The sequence below is a fragment of the Notolabrus celidotus genome, chromosome 20 (assembly GCF_009762535.1).
Source record: "Notolabrus celidotus isolate fNotCel1 chromosome 20, fNotCel1.pri, whole genome shotgun sequence".
NCBI lineage: Eukaryota > Metazoa > Chordata > Actinopteri > Labriformes > Labridae > Notolabrus > Notolabrus celidotus.
Window position 1 is genome coordinate 22616001 of NC_048291.1, and position 16397 is coordinate 22632397.

The 16397-nt window shown below is 38.9% G+C and overlaps 2 protein-coding genes across 2 annotated transcripts; one reads left to right on the plus strand and one right to left on the minus strand.

Moving 5' to 3' along the window:
* Positions 1 to 578: 578 nt before the first annotated feature.
* Positions 579 to 8731, plus strand: mlx (MAX dimerization protein MLX). The gene is made up of 8 exons (XM_034711460.1): positions 579 to 663; positions 2426 to 2462; positions 2574 to 2663; positions 3244 to 3350; positions 3438 to 3540; positions 4017 to 4116; positions 7440 to 7641; positions 7763 to 8731. The coding sequence occupies exons 1-8, from the start codon at positions 637 to 639 to the stop codon at positions 7817 to 7819; spliced, it is 723 nt and encodes a 240-aa protein (XP_034567351.1). The 5' UTR covers positions 579 to 636; the 3' UTR covers positions 7820 to 8731.
* psmc3ip (PSMC3 interacting protein) lies at positions 8659 to 15301 on the minus strand. The gene is made up of 8 exons (XM_034711461.1): positions 15171 to 15301; positions 12862 to 12962; positions 12690 to 12779; positions 12473 to 12584; positions 12197 to 12342; positions 9847 to 9900; positions 9448 to 9507; positions 8659 to 9342 (listed from the first exon to the last, which is right to left on the minus strand). Exons 1-8 carry the CDS (start codon positions 15187 to 15189, stop codon positions 9286 to 9288), a joined length of 639 nt encoding a protein of 212 aa, XP_034567352.1. The 5' UTR covers positions 15190 to 15301; the 3' UTR covers positions 8659 to 9285.
* Between the last annotated feature and the right edge of the window lie 1096 nt (positions 15302 to 16397).

Here is a 16397-nt window from a genome sequence, read left to right on the forward strand (position 1 = left end):
TTGCAAAAACAGATAAGATAAGATAAGATAAGATATACTTTATTGGTCCACCAATGGGGGAAATTATTTTGTTACAGCAGCTTACAACAGTCTATGCTTACAACACGGGAAAGGGGAATACAGCAATGTACTAACATAGTTAAAAAATATAATAACAATCATAATAACAATGACAAAGGTAAAAATAGAAATAGAATAAAATAAAATAGAATGAAATAGAATAAAATAAAATAAAATAAAATAAAATAAAATAAAATAAAATATAACTCCGTTTTTATACATTTTCAAAAAAAAATCTTTTTGATAAAGATTCCTAATAAAGTTACATTTTCAAGATATTTCTGATTAGTAAAGTCATTCTGACTTAGTCAAAGCCACCCAACCTCAGATGATTGATCATACAAAAAACTAGTATTGGAAAAAAATGTTTTTTGAAACATTTTTTTAATTTTTCGAAAGTCAGTTAACTTTTTTTGCAAATGAACTCTTCAAGTATAGATCTGTGCGTAAAACAAATTATTTTTAAATGTATGTTAAAAAGATTTAACTTTTCTGCATCTTTTTAAAGAAGGAAGTCAGAATTAACGAGTAGCACCTGAACGCACCAGGGGGTAGTAGTTATTTTGACATTCTAAAATGACGGACCCGGAGGATCACTGGAAAGTAAGTCATTGGTCGCTCACTCCAACTTTTCTGTTAACTTGACCCATTTACCTTAAATCAGCAGTGACAAGTGACTCAAACTGATGTGTGTAAAAGTTAAAGTGTCGCTCTCTGAGGAGGAGGAGGAGCAGGGCATTGTTAGCTCCACAGCTAATGTTTCTCCGTGATGTTTGCTAACGTCAGAAGCTAAGGCAGTTAGCTCGTTAAGCAAACAAAACGCCCTGAAGAGAGCTCACGTTGCACAACTAGAATTCATGTGTTCCCCAAATACATGTGCAATTACCTAAAATAACATGACACTCCATACGTCGTCCTTTCATGACTTCATGTGAAAGTTCTGTGCAGATTTACTGAAGAGAGTGTTAGAACAATACAGCCAATCTGCACAATTGTAAACTTGCAAATGTATTCCATCCTCATTCAGTGATTCTGCTTTAACCCTCCTGTTTATGTTGTGGGTCAAATTGACCCTTTTTAAAGTCTATTTTAGGCAATATATGCCTTCCAAACCAGCTACATGCAGCATAAAAATCAGCATGTGACTGCAGAGGTGTCTTGTAAATTTATCAACATCACTTCATACAAAAAAATAAAAAATAACAATGTACAATAAAATAAACAAAAATATATGTCATGTAAAACTATTGTATTTATATTTAGGGCTTTCCAATGTGCATTAAAAAAAGTTTTAACATTAATTTTAATGAAAAACGAGTGAGTTATCCTCTTTGAACCATGATCTGTGAGAATTAAAGAACACCATTCCAATAAATCTTGATTTAAATGGTTAGCAACGGAGTTAAAAATTATATTCAAAAAATGGGTATTTGGATTTTTTGGGGTTCTGACACTTTTGGATAATTGAATATGCCCCGGGTCAAACTGACCCAGGAACATTATTGTGTAAACTAAAAAAGTATTTATTCAGTCTAGCTTTTATGTAGGGTTTAACAATTGTATTACTTACCTTTTAGTGTAATATTGATTTAAATGTTGCTTTACTATTTTATTAATTTTAACTGTTATCTTATTCTATTTTTATGTATTTATTCATTCATTTATTTATTTTATATTGATATATTTAGCCTCGGTTTTATTTTCAACTCTTATCTTTACCCTTTTAAAAATCTATTTATTTTAACTATTTGTATTCTTAATTTTGATGCTTTAACTTATTTTAATTACACATTTTATTTTTGCTGTGTATTAGTTTCTATTTTATTGTGTGTTATGTTATTTTAATTTTAAATGTATTATTATTATTTTTTATCATTATTATTATCTTCCCCTAATATGTCTTGCCATTGTTTTATTTCTGCTTCTTTCTGGTTTTTCAATAGCTGTAAAGCACTTTGGGTTGCATTTGATTTGTATGAAAGGTGCTATATAAATAAAGCTTGATTGATTGCTGTTCCAGAGAAACGAACATAACAGGAGGGTTAAGTGACATTCAAGGTTTGAATATACTCTTCTGACAAGACTCTTAAATCACACATTAAAGCACACAATGTGTGGTGCCCTAGATTAAACAGTGTGTTTGTGAGTGATGTACTTGTTCACAGCAGCTTTTTGCCCATGTGAGACTGAGTACTAGAATTGGACTATTCAGGGCATTCCTCAGTGGGGGCTTTGACTGTCCATAAGGCACGCCTGCTATTGGTCTATTGTGGATGTATTTTAGGCAGCACAATTTCTCCCATCATTATTCCCATCTCTATTTTCTCCCTTCTCCATCCTCTGTGGTGTGGTGATGGCTCGGCAGACGGATGGTGCGTTCAGCGACAGCGGCTTTGACCACAGTGAGTATCCTTTCAGTTCATGTCTTGTTGTTTGTCATGTCATAAAGTAGTTGTTGGATTATGTGACGGTGACTGTGTGTTACTGATAACTCATCTGCATCTTGTCTGCAGGTTTCTTTGCTGAAAGTGCAAAAAAGGGTTCAGTTGTGTCCAGAGCCAACAGCATTGGCTCGACAAGTGCCTCTTCAGTACCAAATACAGGTATTGTGTTCTGACAATATTTACTATACACTGTTTGCCTTGTACCTGAAGTCTTAATCTATAATACATGTAAAAAAAATAGTAATTAACAGCACCTAATGTTATTGAATTAGTTAAACCAAACATAGCCTGATGTCATTCACTTTGTTCCTCTTTTTTTGCATATTGATTCAAGTAGTACTGATTACTCATGTATTCTGAATGTGTAATAAAAGGCGCTACATGCAGAACTATATTGCATGATTTCATCACTATGGCTTTTTTTTTTGTCTCTATCAGCAGACTTTTATTTGAGTCGCTGCTGCTGAATGTTATCTTTTATAGGCTAGTCTAAAGTGCACTGTCATAAATAGAACTTGATTTACTCCTGAGATAATACGATTCTCCTGGGATGAAAAAAAAAGGTGTTAAGCCAGCATAAGTGGTGTGATGGAAGAAAACAGATTCCTGGGTTTTGCATTCTGAGCAAATCTGTAAATTCATCTTGTGTAGTTTAAACTTAAAACCAGGGTCCTTGGTGTGATTTACACCAAATAAACATCCTTTTATTCATCTGACCTGTTATCATATCCTTGAATAGATGATGAAGACAGCGACTACAGACAGGAGACATACAAAGACTCGTATAAAGATCGACGGAGGCAAGCGCACACACAGGCTGAGCAGAAGCGCAGGGATGCAATCAAGGTACGTCTGCAGATGCAGGTTTTCTGTGATTTGTGAATTTAATTCCCGACTCTATTTAAGTGACTTCTTTGTTTTCTCAAACTTCAGAAAGGATACGAAGACCTTCAGTCCATCGTGCCGACCTGCCAGCAGCAGTCTGAATTTGCAGTAGGAGCACAGAAGATCAGCAAGGCTACTGTGCTGCAGAAAAGTAAGATGTGATCTGTTTAGAAGATGGATTCGAGTCAATGTGCAGAGTTTGACATCTTGTTTTCTCTATTTCAGGTTAAGGTAGTAAACATTGCATTATAATCTCACAGCTTTCTGATACAGCTCCATGTCTCTTTTCTTATTCTCACTCAAGTCACATCGCTTCATGTAGTCGCTGACAGCTCCAACTTATCCAGTCTCACATACTCAACATAACAGAACGAGTGAAAAGAGACAATAATGAAGTGAACAAAGGGCATGTAGAGATGAATAAGTATGTTCAGATCACCTGAGTTAAAGACAAAGATGATATCCTGCTGCACATAGAAATCTGAGCTTACTTTGGTTTATTAATAAGAGGAAAGTGAAAAGTCAGCAGTATTTTTTGTGTTTCTAGGAGACCAAACTTAAGGAAATGGAAACTTAAATCTGTGGAGTCAAGGAATTCCTCACTGATGCATTTTTCTTGTTTTGCAGCGATTGACTACATCCATTTTCTTCATAAAGAAAAGAAGAAGCAAGAGGAGGAAGTTAGTTTGCTAAGGAAAGAAGTGATGGCGCTGAAGATCATGAAAACGTAAGCGAGTGAATCTCTAACTTAATTCAACTTGTGTTTGTATGCAAACCAAGGCATCCCTACGCCGGTCTGCATCTCCACAGATAATTACAGTAGCGCCAAGATCGAAACACGCCAGATGGCATGCCATTAGCTACAGAGTGGAATGCCACGCCTATGTCGCGTCATATGCCGGGGCTGGTTGCCATCACATGCCAGTACTCAGTGGCTTGCCAGTCATCTAGGTGCCTCAAAAGGGATACCAGCACCAACCATGCTCCACCCCTATGATGAATATTAAAATATGCACCAGAGGTTTTGCTTTACGTCACTTACTGCCGCAAGTACATATAAATAAAAAACACTTATTGACAGTAAGTGAAACACCGTGATGTAAACAAACCAATGGTCTTTTTGGTATGATTGTCACGCGTCTTATAATGGTTATCCAGCACCGCTGTGATGACACATAAAATGATTACATAGAGATATCCTTGCTGAACTTATCTTTGAGCTCATAGAAAAGCTCATGTCACCTGAGCAGATGGTCTATAGTCTGTGTATTTTTTTATTTTTTCCTTTTATAATTCTGAAATCAATTCCTATTAGACTTACTACTAGGTCCTATATTTCGGCCATGTATGATATGTCGTTCCCAAAACTAGCTGTCGCTCTCTATACCTGCATGTCGTTCCCAAAACTACCTGTCGCTCTCTATACCTGCATGTCGTTCCCAAAACTACCTGTCGCTCTCTATACCTGCATGTCGTTCCCAAAACTACCTGTCGCTCTCTATACCTGCATGTCGTTCCCAAAACTACCTGTCGCTCTCTATACTTGCATGTCGTTCCAAAACTACCTGTCGCTCTCTATACCCGCATGTCGTTCCAAAACTACCTGTTGTCTCTATACCTGCATGTCGTTCCCAAAACTAGCTGTCGCTCTCTATACCTGCATGTCGTTCCCAAAACTAGCTGTCGCTCTCTATATCTGCATGTCGTTCCCAAAACCACCTGTCGCTCTCTATACCTGCATGTCGTTCCCAAAACTACCTGTCGCTCTCTATACCTGCATGTCTTTCCAAAACTAGCTGTCGCTTTCTATACCTGCATGTCGTTCCAAAACTACCTGTTGCTTTCTATACTTGCATGTCGTTCCAAAACTACCTGTCGCTCTCTATACCTGCATGTCGTTCCAAAACTACCTGTTGTCTCTATACCTGCATGTCGTTCCTAAAACTAGCTGTCGCTCTCTATACCCGCATGTCGTTCCAAAACTAGCTGTCGCTCTCTATACCTGCATGTCATTCCAAAACTACCTGTCGCTCTCTATACCTGCATGTCGTTCCAAAACTACCTGTCGCTCTCTATACCTGCATGTCGTTCCAAAACTACCTGTCGCTCTCTATACCTGCATGTCGTTCCAAAACTACCTGTCGCTCTCTATACCTGCATGTCGTTCCCAAAACTACCTGTCGCTCTCTATACCTGCATGTCGTTCCCAAAACTAGCTGTCGCTCTCTATACCTGCATGTCGTTCCAAAACTACCTGTCGCTTTCTATACCTGTGTGTCGTTCCAAAACTAGCTGTCGCTCTCTATACCTGCATGTCGTTCCCAAAACTACCTGTCGCTCTCTATACCTGCATGTCGTTCCCAAAACTACCTGTCACTCTCTATACCTGCATGTCGTTCCCAAAACTAGCTGTCACTCTCTATACCTGCATGTCGTTCCCAAAACTACCTGTCGCTTTCTATACCTGCATGTCGTTCCCAAAACTAGCTGTCGCTCTCTATACCTGCATGTCGTTCCCAAAACTAGCTGTCGCTTTCTATAGCTGCATGTCGTTCCAAAACTACCTGTTGTCTCTATACCTGCATGTCGTTCCCAAAACTAGCTGTCGCTCTCTATACCTGCATGTTGTTCCAAAACTAGCTGTTGCTTTCTATACCTGCATGTCGTTCCAAAACTACCTGTCGCTCTCTATACCTGCATGTCGTTCCAAAACTAGCTGTTGCTTTCTATACCTGCATGTCGTTCCAAAACTAGCTGTCGCTCTCTATACCTGCATGTTGTTCCAAAACTAGCTGTTGCTTTCTATACCTGCATGTCGTTCCAAAACTACCTGTCGCTCTCTATACCTGCATGTCGTTCCAAAACTAGCTGTTGCTTTCTATACCTGCATGTCGTTCCAAAACTACCTGTCGCTTTCTATACCTGTATATCGTTCCAAAACTACCTGTCGCTCTCTATACCTGCATGTCGTTCCAAAACTACCTGTCGCTTTCTATACCTGTATATCTTTCCAAAACTAGCTGTCGCTCTCTATACCTGCATGTCGTTCCCAAAACTACCTGTCGCTCTCTATACCTGCATGTCGTTCCAAAACTACCTGTCACTCTCTATACCTGCATGTCGTTCCCAAAACTACCTGTCACTCTCTATACCTGCATGTCGTTCCAAAACTACCTGTCGCTCTCTATACCTGCATGTCGTTCCAAAACTACCTGTTGTCTCTATACCTGCATGTCGTTCCCAAAACTAGCTGTCACTCTCTATACCTGCATGTTTTCCAAAACTAGCTGTCACGCTCTATACCTGCATGTCGTTCCAAAACTAGCTGTCACTCTCTATACCTGCATGTCGTTCCCAAAACTAGCTGTCACTCTCTATACCTGCATGTCGTTCCCAAAACTAGCTGTCACTCTCTATACCTACATGTCGTTCCAAAACTACCTGTCACTCTCTATACCTGCATGTCGTTCCAAAACTACCTGTCGCTCTCTATACCTGCATGTCGTTCCAAAACTAGCTGTCGCTCTCTATACCTGCATGTCGTTCCCAAAACTACCTGTCGCTCTCTATACCTGCATGTCAAAACTACCTGTCGCTCTCTATACCTGCATGTCATTCCAAAACTACCTGTCGCTCTCTATACCTGCATGTCGTTCCCAAAACTAGCTGTCGCTCTCTATACCTGCATGTCAAAACTACCTGTCGCTCTCTATACCGGCATGTCATTCCAAAACTACCTGTCGCTCTCTATACATGCATGTCGTTCCAAAATGCTCCTGGTGTGTTTCGATCTCGCTGTGACTTGTAACTACTTGTTTTATATCTTTTACAGAGAAAACTTGAAATACAAATGCTTTGGTTTCAGAATAGACACAGTATGAGTGTACTAGATCTGAAGTTCATATATGGGACCAAGTGTGCTTAAAAATAAAGCTTTGAATGCTGTCTTACACATTTTTTGAGAACAAATAAATGCAAGTCATGGAAAGAATGATTCAAGGCAATACGTTCTGGCCATTCCATTTTTTGACTGAACATCTGTCTTTATAGGAACTATGAGCACATAGTGAAGGCACACCAGAACAACCCAGAGCAAGGAGAGGATCAGGTGTCTGACCAAGTCAAGTTCAACATCTTTCAGAGCATCATGGACTCCCTGTTCCAGTCGTTCAGTAACTCTGTCTCAGTGAGCAGCTTTCAAGAACTCTCTGCTTGTGTTTTCAGCTGGATCGAGGAGCACTGCAAGCCACAGGTGAGGAATGTTTTTGAAAGCTTTGTGGACCGCAGATCAGACACAGAGAAAACTGCCTGCTTTGCTTTTTTAATGCTGGAATAATAATAATAATAGTTTGTCTTCCTCTGTTTTCTCCTAGACGCTAAGGGATTTTGTTGTTGGTGTGCTCCAGCAGCTCAACAGTCAGCTGTATTGACTGAGTGCACCTCTGGGCTGAACTCCCAGATATTGACTTTGGGCTTACTCTTGCCTCTCAGGGTGGAGTAAAAACTCCAATCAGCTTCAAGCCACGCCGCAGTATTTACACTCACTTTAACTCATCAGTGACTCCCTGGCTGAGATTGGATTACCTCAAACCGTACTACAGGAAGAAATGAAAATGCACAGTGGCTGGAGCAGATTCTAAAGGGATGTTTTTATCATAGGCCTTATTTTATTTTTCTACAGATCCTGGGGTCTTGGGTTCAATCATTAGCTTATTAAACGGAATCATGTCTCCCCTTTAACTCAAGATTTCCAGTGTAGAACCCCTGCAATATCTCTCCTCGTGATGTTTTCAGACTTCTTGAGAAAGATTTGTTTTTTTAGACTTCAAAATCAGTGAAGATAGAGTTTGGGTTTAAGATTACTGAAATGTCCCTTTAAGAGTTCAGAAGCTTTTTGTGATTTTAATGCACACATGAAAATGTTTTTACTTTGATCAGTTGCTTTCATGATCAGTATCAGTTCATTCCAAACTGTGCATTAGTGTGACTTTTGAAGTGAATGTTTGAATCTCTACCCTTCACCAGTCACTGCTTTCTTGTTAGAACCAAGTATGGGCCTTGCACAGGGATTTAGAGCTGCTGTACTGTACTTGTGTATTTGTGTATACAGTCATACACATAAAAAACAACTGTCATATGACGAAGAGCAGCTTTGCTCTGGTTTTAATCACAGTGAAATACAGATTTTTTGAGCCTGTTGTTGCTTCCCATCTTTTTGTTTTGATAGTTCTTTTATGATTATCACGCACTGTACATCACCACTCAGCTGTGTAAAGAAATATGTTGTTTAATTTGTCCGTTGTGAAATAAAAAAAAAGTCTGAGATGAGGACAGAACATACAGCTGGGAGCTGGTGCTGATATCTACAACTACTCAAGCTGTACAATCTCTACAGTGTTGAGAGATACACCACACATTCCTTTCATCAACATTTAATAACTTGGCAGCAAAACTGATTAAAGGAACAGTTAACAAAACAGGAAACAATACTTAAAGGTTTGGGACACATTTAAATTTACATTGTTTTTTTATGTACAGTTTAAAACAAAGGCAAAGGAATGGATGAAACATGTAGAATAACAAAGAATGTACAGATTCATACACTAAAATGAATGTCTTTTGGACTTTAAGGAAATAAATACACCAGTGTTGCTGTCCAATCATGTGATGCAGTGTGTCAGTCACATGACGGAGCTATTTTTATAACAACATACTATCAGTAAAAAAACATTCTTTCACATGTAGCTTCATTAAAGGTGTATGTTTATGTTGAAAAGTAAGGCTGTAAATGAAAACGTGCAGCCACTCAGGCTGCTCTGATGTAAACTATATTCTCAGCTTGGCACTGTACAGGCTGACATTGATGAAGTCAATGAACAGACGTTTCCTCTTTCATTCAAGTGCTCGGAACAACCACCTTACAGTCCTCATCGGTCTCCACTCCAACTTCAGCCTGTGAGGGGGACAACAGTTGTGTTATTCATTAATGCTGCACAACAACAACAACACACAGACAAACAGCACAGCTGGTGACAGAGTTTAATGAGCTCTAACTCACCAGGAACTCTTTCTTGCTCTTTGGATACCCCTCCAGGATTTGGTTCATCATGTCAGAAGCCTTAGAGAAACAATAACGCAACACGATTGCAATAACTTGAAAAACAATTGAAGTCTTTTTTTTTAATCTGAAGTCCTATGACAAAATATAACAGTTTAGTATAGTGCTGATGTCAGTATGTTTCAACTAGATACTCCTCACAGAATAAAATCAACTATTTATTTAACAGGGGCCAAATTGACGTTTTCATCCAGCGTGTTCTGTTTGACTAACAGTGAAAAAAAATCCCAGGATAGAGAAATTACAAAGATGGACAAATTGTCACATTTGAGAAGCAGAAACCAGAACAGACAACCAATGCATGCATTACAGAGACAGTTCCAGCTATTTATACCTTACCATTCTCTTCCTCTTTTTCCACTCTTTCACATAGACATCACGCTCTTTGTAAACCTGCAATTTTAAAAAATAAACAATGTATGACAAAGCCAATAGTCATAATATTTTTTTTTGGATGAGCAACTGAAACTAGAAAGCATACACCGTGTTCCAAATTATTATGCAAGTTGCAGTTTTGTGAATATTTTAAAAACTATGTCATCAGTCGTTTTCAAATTTGTCAAGAAGTCAGATCGTGAATATATTTCTTCCACTGTTGTGGTTAAAATGATGCTTTCAAAGTACGTTGGCTGTATTTTCAAATAAATGCAGAATCTGCAGAAATGAGTGTGCCAAATTATTATGCAAGCTGGTGATAAGAGCATATAACTCATGAAAAGGAAAAACTAGGCACCATTTTTAATGTTCTATTGATTGAAAATAATATTTACTACAACTGTATTCAAACGTCAACAATAAAGACAGTTTTCTTTACATTTGTATACAAAATAAAACTGTTAAAGTCTTTGAAACATTTCAAATTTAGTGAGGTTTCTGATGACTTCTCTGCTGACTGTCAGAGAAGTCATCAGAAACCTCACTGAATCTGTTTACCAGAGACCTCTGACCCTCACTGAAAGAAAAGGAGGTTATATTGGACATTTGAGAAACACTTAAAATAATATATTCACTATCTGACTTCCTAACTAATTTGAAAACGACTGTTAACATAGTTTTTAAAATATTCACAAAAATGCAACTTGCATAATAATTTGGAACATGGTGTACAGTCATGGCCAAAAGTTTTGAGAATGACACAGCTATTAATTTTCACAAAGTCTGCTGTTTCAGTTTTTATAATGGCAATTTGCATATACTCCAGAATGTTATGAGGAGTGATCAGCTCAACAGCAATTAATTGCAAAGTCCCTCTTTGCCTTGAAAATGAACTTTATCACCAAAAACACATTTCCACTGCATTTCAGCCCTGCCACAAAAGGACCAGCTAACATCATTTCAATGACACACAGGTGTCACACACATTAACACAGGTGTGGGTGTTGATGAGGACAAGGCTGGCGATCAATCTGTCATGAATGAGTGACTGGACACTTTAAAAGGAAGATGGTGTATGACACCATTGTTCCTCATCTGTTAGCCATGGTTACCTGCAAGGAAACACGTGCAGCCATCATTGCATTGCCCAAAAAGGGCCTAACAGGGAAGTTTATAGCAGCGAGTAAGATTGCACCTCAGTCAACCGTCTATCGAATTACCAAGAACTTCAAGGAGAGAGGTTCAATTGTTGCCAAACAGGCTCCAGGGCGCCCAAGAAAGTCCAGCAAGCGCCAGGACCGTCTCCTGAAGGTGTTACAGCTGCGGGATCGGGCCACCAGCAGTGCAGAGCTTGCTCAGGAATGGCAGCAGGCAGGTGTGAGTGCATCTGCACGCACAGTGAGGCGAAGACTTTTGGAGGAAGGCCTGGTGTCAAGGAGGGCAGCAAAGAAGCCACTTCTCTCCAGTAAAAACATCAGGGACAGACTGATATTCTGCAGAAGGTACAGGGACTGGACTGCTGAGGACTGGGGTAAAGTCATTTTCTCTGATGAATCCCCTTTCCCATTGTTTGGGGCATCTGGAGGAAGGCTTGTTCGGAGAAGACGAGGTGAGCGCTACCATCAGTCCTGTCTCTTGCCAACAGTGAAGCATCCTGAGACCATTCATGTGTGGGGTTGCTTTTCGGTCATGGGAGTGGGCTCTCTCACAATCTTGCCTAAAAACGCAGCCATGAATAAAGAATGGTACCAGAACGTCCTCCCAGAGCAACTTCTCCCAACCATCCAAGGGCAGTTTGGTGATGAAGAATGCCTTTTCCAGCATGATGGAGCACCTTGCCATAAAGCAAAAGTCATAACAAAATGGCTCGGGGAACAAAACATTAAGATTTTGGGCCCTTGGCCAGGAAACTCCCCAGATCTTAATCCCATTGAGAACTTGTGGTCAATCCTCAAGAGGCGGGTGGACAATCAAAAACCCACAAATTCTGACAAACTCCAAGCATTGATTATGCAAGAATGGACTGCCATCAGTCAGGATTTGGTCCAGAAGTTGATTGACAGCATGCCAGGGAGAATTGCAGAGGTCTTGAAAAAGAAGGGTCAACACTGCAAATATTGACTTATTGCATGAATTCAGTGTAATTCTCAATAAAAGCTTTTGATACTTATGAAATGCTTCTAATTGTATTTCATTATACCATAGAAACATCTGACAAAAACACCTAAAAACCCTGAAGCAGCAGACTTTGTGAAAATGTAATATTTGTGTCATTCTCAAAACTTTTGGCCATGACTTTAGAGTCAATCCCAACCTTCTCTTTCTCTGCAGGTGTGACGTGATTTGTGGCTGACTTTATCTTCTCCATTCGAGCTCTGTACCCCGCACACTCAGCTTTCAGCTTTTGGATCTCTGACTTGATTTCCTCTGTTGTCAGAGCGCTGTTGAGCTCCTTCTGCTCTGAAAAAGAACAGCCCCTTCACTCCACTGATATCTTACTCAAAACAATGACACCCTGCGGCCTTCAATGGTGCGAAATTAATTGATCTTGCTGCAATGAAACGTTTTAGAGATCAGAGGTAAGCTCTACCTGCATCTAGTTGTCTGCAGGTCTGGGTGAGGGACTGCACTTCTGCACTGAGCTTAGAGGTCTGACCGTCCATGGCCTGCAGGTCTGCATCGTTCACATCCTCAAATTGAGCCTGATGGAGAGATCAGGTGATTATTATGAATGACAGTGTTTGTGCATGTCACTCCTCTGCTCCGTCTGTATTCAGCAGTACAGAATTTAAGATGAACAGACTAACCTGATCTGCAAAATAAATCTTTTGCTTTCCATATGTTTTCTCCTTTATCTTGCCCTCCAGCGCCAGCAGCTCCATGGCCTTGACCACAGCCTAGTGAATCACAAATACGTGATAAATTATTAAACGCAGGCAGCAGTACCCATGCATATTTCATTACAAGTGTTCATCTCACCGTTTTGCCCAGCCCATGCTGCTTTTGTAAATTACAGAAGACATCTTGAGCACTGTAGGGACGGTTTTTCTCATTAATATAGGAGAGGATGAGAGACGCTCCTGTGGTTGACAGCAGGGGGGTCAGGTCGTATGAGGGGAAAAAAGGCCAAAAGGTAGAAAAAAACATCAGAACTTAACTTGATCAACCTCAAACAGAACTATTAACGACAACCAGATGCCTCCGTCTTTTAAAATAGTCTCTCTTAACCACTAGTAGTGTAGAGTACAAATGTCTTATGTCGTCCTCTTATGGTGCTTAACCCTCCTGTTATGTTGCGGGTCAAATTGATCCTTTTTTAATAAGTTCAACAAACAAAGCTCTTCACAACCTTGCCCCCACTTACCTCCACGACCTCCTTCATGAATACACTCCCTTCCACTCCCTCCAATCAACCTCTGCTGGACTACTAACCATTCCACCGTCACGCCTCATTACCATGGGTGCCCGAGCCTTCAGCTGCTCAGCACCCAGACTCTGGAACTCCCTCCCCCCACACATAAGACAGTCGGACTCCATAACATCATTCAAATCCCAACTCAAAACTCACCTTTTCCAACTGGCCTATTCCCTCTAACTGGACTCTCTGCACTTCACTAGTTTTTAGTTTTTATTGATGACTTTTTCTTTTTGTTTGTTTGTTTGTTTGTTTTTATGATGTTTTAATGATGAATGTTTTTATTATCTGTAAGGTGACCTTGGGTGATTTGAAAGGCACCCAAAATAAAATGTATTATTATTATTATTATTATTATTATTATTATTATTAACAAAAAAAGTGTCAAATACTGGTTGTTTCTTTGCAACTGTGTGACATATTTTACCCCTCTCATACACACGCACACACACACACCCTTTTAACATACATTTTCATTAAAAACAAGTGAGCTATCCTCATTAAACCATGATCTGTGAGAATTAAAGAACACCATTGCACTAAATATTGATTTAAGTCAGGCATGTCCATAGTACAGCCCGGGGGCCAATCGCGGCCGAAGGTCCATTTATTTATGGCCCCAAGCTTCCATCTTAAAATGTGTTATTTATAGCAAAGATATTAATCACCTTATGAATCATCTGAACATTTGCAGTTTCTTTCAAGCGCACAACCAACACTAAAGTCAATCCAGAAACGTCTCAAAAAGCTTCATATGGACTACTTTTATAAAGCCAAAGCACTGGGAATTCTGCAATACAGCAGTAAAGAAGAAACACAAGAACTCTTAAAGCGGACAGGTTTTTCAGCATAATGTTTTCAGCATAATTTGAAAATGTTGTTGATGAACATTAAAAGTTCAGAAGACACAAAAGAGGACACAAGACAAGATCAAAACTATAAAATCAGACAGAAAGGCAAAATTTGATGAATAAAAATTGTTCAGAATGCAGGACAAGAATTATTTAGTTCTTAAAATGTTGTCTGCTGGTCAGAAAAGTCTTAAAAACAACATGAAATAGAAGTGTGATGAAATCCAGATCCTGATCCTGCCATAGAAAAATAATGATACAATATTTTTCCCACATTGGCCGACCCTTGTGAAAAACATTTTCCTCCAGAAGAATATGAAGTTTGCTAATGTTTACATGGCTTGTGGAGAACTGAGGACTACCTAGTTACTGATTTATTGAGAAAAAAAAATAAAATAATTGTTATTAAATAGAGATTTCATATTTAACTTTCATGATTCCTAAGTCTCAGTAGGAGTCACTGGCCCTGAAGTATTCTGACAACATCATATGTGGCCCTCTTTGAAAAAAGTTAGGACACCACTGATTTAAGTGGTTAGTAATGGAGCTAATAATGAGATTTAAAAAATGTTTATAGGGATGTTTCTGTGTTCTGACACTTTTGGATAATTAAATATGCCCCGCGATAAATTGACCCAGGAACAGTATTGCTGTTTCAGAGTAACGAACATAACAGGAGGGTTAAATATCAAGTCTTGATGGTTTTGAGAAACCTTTAACATGAGTCAACAATGACCAACTTCCTACATATATTGCATAATGACACATGAGCACAGAAGTAACATGTATTACATGTGGGCCTATTTGGTGTCACATTGTATATAAAGGTTTGAAAACAGAGATCCGTGAAGCTAGCTTACTGTGTTTGTTGTGCATGTAAGCTAAGCAAAATTAGCTGACATCGGCTAACTTTCAAACTCTGATCCGTGAAATCAAACATGCGTCACTCGCTTCATTAAACTGTCTGACACACGAACTGACTAAATGCAGTAAAAACATCTTGTCTCTTATCTTAAACTCACCGTTATCCTTTTTACTCATTCTGCCTCCTTCAGTTTAGCTTCCTAAACCAAGCTTCGCGCGAAAAATGCGTCACAGCAAAGATCGTCTATTTGAGAAGCTGCATCCACTCGCCTGCTCTGCGATATCAGTGTGGACTACAATCGTGATTGAGCTATTTATCTGGACAGGACAACATTTAACATCTTTATATATAACGCTTGTAAATACAACGCTGTTCGGTGTACATTTTCTGATAATAATAGTAACTGTGGCTCATCATTTCATCAAATAAAGATTTCGATATCCAAATGTGGGAGCTGAGTGAGAGCTCTGTAGTTTTGGTTCATCTCAGGGACGATTAATTAGATGTCAAAAATTACATTGTTTAAAGCTGCTGTGAGGAACTTTTGATTTATATGAATTTTGGCTCCCCATTGTGGACAAAGTGATACCTCTTATCTCTTGTTCTGTCCATGCATAATTAGTGTTTTCAACAAAAACCTCACCCTACTGTATTTTAACAGCCAGATTTATCACTCAATGTGATTATTTTCCATGAAAACAGCCAAAAAAGGCTGTTTCTCAAGCCAAATGCCAACCATGTGCCTTTAAATTCAGTTTTTTTGTGGTGATTACACAAATTATATCATTGGCAAATCAATAATAAATATTCTAAAAGGACAGACAGGTGTTATGAGTCCTGCATGTTTTGTCTGCAGCAAAAAGAAACATGAAGATAGAGTAGATTGTCCTAGATAGAGGAAAGGGTCTTAAATAATCCAGGAGGAAGTCATTTGCTTTCTTTTTTAAAATCCTTTCTATATTGAGGAAGAGCAACCACTTTACAGTCAGTAGTTATTCTACAGCAGAATTTAACATGTATAGTAGGCAAAACATACTTGATAGTTCTACAGCAATTTAGCTCTTCAATTATTTTTTTAGGGAACTTAAGACATACAACAGAACATGGGAAGATTACATGTTAAGGATATAAATGGAAGGGATCGCAAAAATCAAATAAAGAGCAAGCCAAAAATAAATGAAATTAACCATATCTTCTCTCCTTCACTACATTCAGTCAGATGAAATCTGGCCTTACAGGTTTAACATTTTCTGTCCATTTGGACCAGATTCTGTAAAATCTTTCCTTTTGAACATTGAGGGAGAATGAAAGCCTTTCCAGAATATACATTTGATATATTATTTCAATCCAGTCATCAATAGTAGGGGGATCAGGTTTCAACCAT

Coding starts and splice junctions, on each gene's coding strand:
- mlx (XM_034711460.1), top strand. CDS start 637: ATGACGGACCCGGAGGATCACTGGAAA. Junction 2,463..2,573: donor CGACAGCGGCTTTGACCACA/GTGAGTATCCTT, acceptor TCTTGTCTGCAG/GTTTCTTTGCTGAAAGTGCA. Junction 4,117..7,439: donor GCGCTGAAGATCATGAAAAC/GTAAGCGAGTGA, acceptor CTGTCTTTATAG/GAACTATGAGCACATAGTGA.
- psmc3ip (XM_034711461.1), bottom strand. Junction 12,343..12,472: donor CTGCAGACAACTAGATGCAG/GTAGAGCTTACC, acceptor GTTCTTTTTCAG/AGCAGAAGGAGCTCAACAGC. Junction 9,343..9,447: donor AGAGCAAGAAAGAGTTCCTG/GTGAGTTAGAGC, acceptor TCCCCCTCACAG/GCTGAAGTTGGAGTGGAGAC.